At 40.4% G+C, this 6,157-nt stretch overlaps 1 protein-coding gene across 1 annotated transcript in view; it reads left to right on the top strand.

Annotated features, from left to right (window-relative positions):
• Positions 1-426: 426 nt before the first annotated feature.
• slc6a2 (solute carrier family 6 member 2) overlaps positions 427-6,157 on the top strand; it is a 23,256-nt gene continuing 17,525 nt past the window's right edge. Inside the window, exons 1-3 of the mRNA XM_037693926.1 lie at positions 427-802; positions 1,987-2,118; positions 4,290-4,527. Coding sequence (XP_037549854.1) covers positions 523-802; positions 1,987-2,118; positions 4,290-4,527 — 650 coding nt within the window. The 5' untranslated portion in view covers positions 427-522. The remainder of the gene's footprint in view (positions 803-1,986; positions 2,119-4,289; positions 4,528-6,157) is intronic.

Here is a 6,157-nt window from a genome sequence, read left to right as displayed (position 1 = left end):
TTTTACTAATTTAGTACCTGAGACATATCCATCTATCCTTGTCTGCCACTTCACAATTAGAGAATGAATAGTTTGGTCAGTGCGCACAATGCGCTCCGCTCGTGGTGGCGACTTTTCCTATTTCTGTGTGTCAGAAATAATAATTTATATTCGTTTTGTGTCTAAAGCACATAGACATTAAGTCTGTTTGCTGTAGGAAAGATATATGTCATTTGGTCTCATCCCGCTGCTCTAACTTGTGCTTCTCAAAGCGCGTAACTGCGCCTCAACTTTACGCACCAACTCTCTAACCTCTCCAAACGATCTGCTTCTTTCCCCTTCTCTCCAGCCGATGTGCGCGGATGCATCACTTAAGAAGAACACGCGCTTCTTAGTTTTTTTTTTTTTTTGTTTGTTTTTTTTTTTGGTCAGAGGGTGATCCCCCCACCCAGCGCAGCGCCTCAGACCGTTAGCTGCTCCAGAACCCGCAGGGGGCTGTGAGAGCATCGCGCCGGCGTGGGCTTCGCACGCACCGCTGACAAGATGAACATCCAGGTCCAACCAGAGCACAAGCTCTCGTCGGTCGCCCCGCTCAAACAGTGCAATGTGGAGAAAAAAGAGGTGGAACTCATACTGGTGAAGGACCAGAACGGAGTCCAGTACACTAGTACCTCCATCATCCCCGCGCCGGGGCTCCTGGCAACCGAGGAAGAGCGAGAGACCTGGGGCAAGAAAATAGACTTTCTCTTGTCGGTTATTGGCTTTGCAGTGGATCTGGCCAATGTTTGGAGATTTCCATACCTGTGCTACAAAAACGGTGGAGGTGAGCAGTGATGTGTCAATTCATGTGGGTCAAAATGATGAATAAGAGTCAGAGAAGTCAAAACAAGAGTCCAGTTTTGATGTTTGAGTCCCAATCTGCGAGGGTCTTTATCACTCTGCAAATGAAATGTAATGTCTGTGGCAATATTCTAAATATATTCAAATGGTATGCATCTTTTCCCCATTTCCCTTTTAAATCATTTTTAAATCTCTTCAGAAAGCAAAACATAATTAAACATTTGAAAAATAAACAAAAAAACAAAGTTCTAAATTTAGCTCCTTTAACTTGTTTCAATAGGAAAGTGCATATAGCTTTGATGGCAAAGCGATGGAAAATCCCTTTTTAAATTTTATTTATTCACAATATGCACCATCTAAGGTGTAGCTTATAATGTGTGACTGATTACTCACGAACAAAAAACACAAATATGAAGAAAACCCAAGTTAACTTTAAAAATAGACAATCAGAAATCAAGAAATTGTGAACAAAATGTGTTTATGGTTTTGTGCGTGTGGTTAATTTAGATAAAGCACTCTCAAAACGAGAAGTTAAAGCGTTTTTTTTTTTTTTAATCTATCAATCTGTGTACGAAGCTCTGAGGATGAAACCGATTTCATCCTGTCTGCAGGGTTTCCTGGTGACACAGTTTCATTCTTGAAAATGTATCTCATTGGTTGATTTATAGGTTGGTGTTGAGCTCAGTGTTGAACCAAGAAAATATTGTTTGAGTGTCATTTTGAACATAGATGACAACAGAGTGCTCACTTGAAGCTCTGCACTGGGTCTATTCAAATGGTAAGAATCAACAGGTTTTTGTGTGTCCTCTTGGTGGTCAACCTCACCATCGTCATATCAAACTAACTGGCCCTCAGCAAAATGCAGTCATTACTGTGAATAATGTGTCACTTGTGATGGACAGTGTCAGGACCGGTTTAATTATGAGGTTATTTCCTTGTTGGTGGATGTGTCTCTGAAGCACAGCATGAAAACAGCTTGGAGCCTCCCCACCAGCATGCTATAGTTTATTACTTTTCTAAGAATGTCAAGCCCCCACCCCTGCCACTCCTGTTTCCCTCTTCTTCTTTTTCTGTCTTGCACTAGCAGTTGTATCTATAGGATGCACACACACTTCTTAATAAGGCTGCAAATGAATTAGCAAAGTGTGATCATTTCTGTCTTTGCAGGTGCCTTCCTGATCCCCTACGTTCTCTTCTTGGTAATTGCGGGGATGCCATTGTTTTACATGGAACTTGCCTTGGGTCAGTACAACAGAGAAGGAGCAGCGACAGTGTGGAAAATATGCCCCGTCTTTAAAGGTGATTTGCACCCTACACACACAGACACACATCTACACACACATGCCTTTGTCTGTCAGTCTCTTTATAACATTTTAACCTGCGCTGCGTCCTGTTCTTTTCTTTTGGCCTCTCAAGTGTCTCGCCCTTTAATTTCATCCCTCTGTTCTTTTTTTTTACATTTTTTTTTCACTACTCAGAAGTCTGGCAGAATCATTTGTAACTAAAACATGTCACAGTGGGGCTTTCATTTGTCTTTTCTTTTTTCTTTTTTTGTTCCCCCTTCAATGTTTATTGATTTGACTTGCAACATTCACACATTTTGTTTTAATTAAATGCATGGACCACAACCAAAGCAGGACAGTATTTACTTTGCTGCATGTCAATGAAACAGAGTGGAAAAAATACACACAGATTAAAAAAAAAAAAGTACAAATAATTCAACTGATTATTTGAAAAATAAAGAATCCCTGCAAATTAACTTACACAGCAGGCTTGTGAAAACACATTTAACTCGGTCCGTTAGCTTAATATGGAGATAGCGGCACAACTTTTCAGGTACAGTTAGATGAGTATCTTCTGAGCCCACGCCGCTCACTGCTTTTTTTGGCGACAGTACCAAGGCGAACTTGTTATTTTCCTGCGTTGAAAGAGAGGGTGAAGAGTTTATGAGCTTCTCTGTTTCATGTAAAGACATCACATTCCAGCAGAGATAGAATAACAGTCCAGAATCCACACCCCTGCAGCAGGTCAGAATGATGGACAGTAGCCATTAAGGCCTTGTGTATCTGTGCATGCAAAAACTATTTCAGCTTTGGAAATGTCAATCAGATAAGAGGTTTATGCTTTCCACGAAAACCTAGAAAGAAAGAAAGAAAGAAAGAAAGAAAGGGGCGGAAAAAAAGAAGAAGTGTATGTCAGTGCAGCCAAAAATGATGAGGTGAAGTTGTGTGTGCAGGGTGTCTTTTTACGTTTTACTTTCTCTCATGGCTTTTGGTTGGAATACACTTGGTGTAAGATGCATCTGCACTCATCTACCATCGTTGGAGCATACGCAGTATTTCCAAAAAACAAGTTCTGATCAGGAAATTAAAAGCAGATAATGAATGGTTACCATTAACAGGAATGTAAACTAAATTATGCCATATTTCACATTTGGGAGGTTGTGGATGAGTGGTTAGAACAGTTGTCCTCTAATGCAAGAGTTGGGGGTTCGATTCAACCAGCAGTCACATGTTCAAGTGTCCCTGGGCAAGACACTGAACCCCTCACTGCCTCCGATGTGTGTCCCATTGGTGCATGAATATGATAAAGCACTGATTAATCTTTGTACACATCTAGTAGAGTGCAACCATTTTCAGTCAGGTCATCTGGACAGTTTATTTTTTATTTGTTTGTGCTGAAACGTTTCACCTTTCATCCAGAAGGTTTCATCAGTCAAAGAAACAGACAACACGAAACTGATTCTTCCCCCAACAGCTTAATCCAAAGTGGAAAAAAACAGTTATGTTGGTACTAAGATGGTCTATTTGGCACACCCCCTCCTCCAGTGCCAGCCCTCTCCCTCATCGACAGTCATGTCAAACTGATTCCAAACCAACAAAGTCCATGCTCAATAACTGCCCAGATGACTTGACAGAAAATTGTTGGATTGTATACCTGGATTATTGAGCATGGACTTTGTTGGTTTTGAACCAGTTTGACATGGCTGGCGATGATGGAGAGGGGGAGGAGGAGGGGGCGTGCCAAAGAGACCATCTTAGCACCAACATAACTGGTTTGTTCCACTTTGGAGTAAGCTGTTGGGGGAAGAATCAGTTTTGTGTTGTGTGTTTCCTTGACTGATGAAGCCTTCCGGATGGAAGGTGAAATGTTTCAGCACACACACAAAAAAAAACGAAACTGTCCAGATGACCTGACTGAAAATTGTTGGCTTGTATACCTGGATTATTGAGCATGGACTTTGTTGATCTAGTAGAGTGCTGTATGAATGGGTAAATGAGGGCACTGATTGTATTGTAAAGTGCTTTGAGTATCTTGAAAAGATAGAAAGACGTTATATAAGTACAGTTCATTTACCATTTTGTTTCCACACAAGAATCATAACAATGTTTTCCCTATAGCAACATAACAGGTACAATCATTGTGAGATGATACTCACCCTCGTCTCATTCTATATCTGTTTGTCTCAGGTGTGGGCTACACGGTTATTATCATAGCTCTGTACGTTGGTTTCTACTACAATGTCATCATTGCCTGGTCCCTCTACTACCTGTTCTCCTCCATGACACGCGACCTTCCATGGCTCACGTGTGGCAACAGCTGGAATAGTCAAAACTGCACCGACCCCAAATTAATCAATGCGTCTACCCTCGGCAACGGCACATCATACGCCAAGTACAAGATCACCCCAGCGGCAGAGTACTACGAGTAAGTGAAATCTGAAAATGACTAATAAATATGTGTCAGCTAGTAAAGAATAAAGCTGCTGTCTTAACATGACTTTTTGATGCATGTTTCTTGTCTCCAGATGTTTAACGAGCGTTTTAGCTCAGTTTGCAGTCGATTCAGTCAATAGTTATATTGTGCAGAAGTGGTGTTATCATCCTACATGAACCCAAAGTAAATCGCAACATAAACAGGTCCACCAGAATCTGAATTGTGTCATGCTCTAAAACTGTCCAGCCATAAGCGCTTGCACTACAAAAGGCGTATACATAAAAAGTTCAAATGTGCTCTTTGAAGTGCTTGAAAAGAGTTCCATGTGTTTATACTTCAAAGACAGCCACTTCTTCCTCAGCTTCTGTGAAGACTGACGGTGTTGCCCAAAGGAAGTCTGTGAAATGACTTGGACAATACAAGGGACACATGGTAAGCACAAGGCAGAGAGTACAGTGAGCGTCCATCGTGGCCAATAATTGACACTGTTAAAGGTCTGATCCCGCTCCCCTGAGGAACACAGTACTGGTCTAGTTTATTTAAGCACTGTCTGGTTTATATTTAGTTTTCCGAGAAAGTTCAAAATTGATGTTACAGATGACGTTTTTTTAAATTTACCAACGGGAGGGTGGAGAGAGTTCTTACATAAACGCTTTAGCCTTGAGAGTTACAACAGAACTTCAAAAAGGTAATGAAATACCAAAGATGTGATCCATAAAACCAGAACTCCGTATGCATTTTCTCATTGTGTTGCCATTTCAAATTTTCTTTTCCCCATAAAAAAATAATTAAATAAATAAATCAGTACATAGGATTAGACAGACTGGAAACAATAGGGCACTTCAAGACAGAATCTTCCATGGGGTTCGCCACTGTAGGGGATGTTAAATCCTTCTGCTTACAGCCAGCTTTGAGAACAGGAGCAAAGCCAAGGCACAGCATGAGGGAGGACAACTGAGTCAACAATTCAGTTGCTTCACCTCTTCCAGTCTTCTATGACCACAAACATTTCTCAAGCTTGGTTTGCAGAGGGATCATCTGGAACATTCAAACCGAACAGTAAAACAAACGCTGAAATGAAACATTCCTCCATTCTGACTTCACACCTGACCTGTGCGCTTTTATTCATGGGGGAGTTTACACTGACCAGCTGGGTTGTTTAATACATATACAAAATACCTACCGAGCTCAAAGTTTAGCTGATTTTACCATCTAAGACTTAGACTGTTTATACTTAGACCATGGATTTCTTAGAAAGAAAGAAAAAAAACGAGTTCAATGGAGCAATTTGTGATGTTTCCTTGTATCTAATCTCAGTATAGGAGGTTGGTACAGGAAATCACCAAATTTGCTTTTGATAACATTTAGATTGTTTATCTTCAGGCCACAAGTTTCTTCATAAAATCTAAATTTATGAGTTAATTTGAGTGTTTTATGATGTTCCTTAAATCTAGTGTAGTACGAGTGTAGTACAAGACAACACAAACCAAGAGAAAACTGTTTACTGTATCTCTAAACCACAACTTACGTCATGAAACCATAATTTATGAGTTCATTTAAACAAGTAACAAAGCTTTGTTTTTTTAATCTAGTTTGATTTCACTTTGTTTTGGTAACCCCT

Source organism: Nematolebias whitei, chromosome 2 (assembly GCF_014905685.2).
Source record: "Nematolebias whitei isolate Nwh7 chromosome 2, NemWhi1, whole genome shotgun sequence".
In the NCBI taxonomy this organism is placed as follows: Eukaryota; Metazoa; Chordata; class Actinopteri; order Cyprinodontiformes; family Rivulidae; genus Nematolebias; species Nematolebias whitei.
Note: the sequence above shows the minus strand (reverse complement) of the source record. Positions and strands in the feature narration are given on the sequence as shown.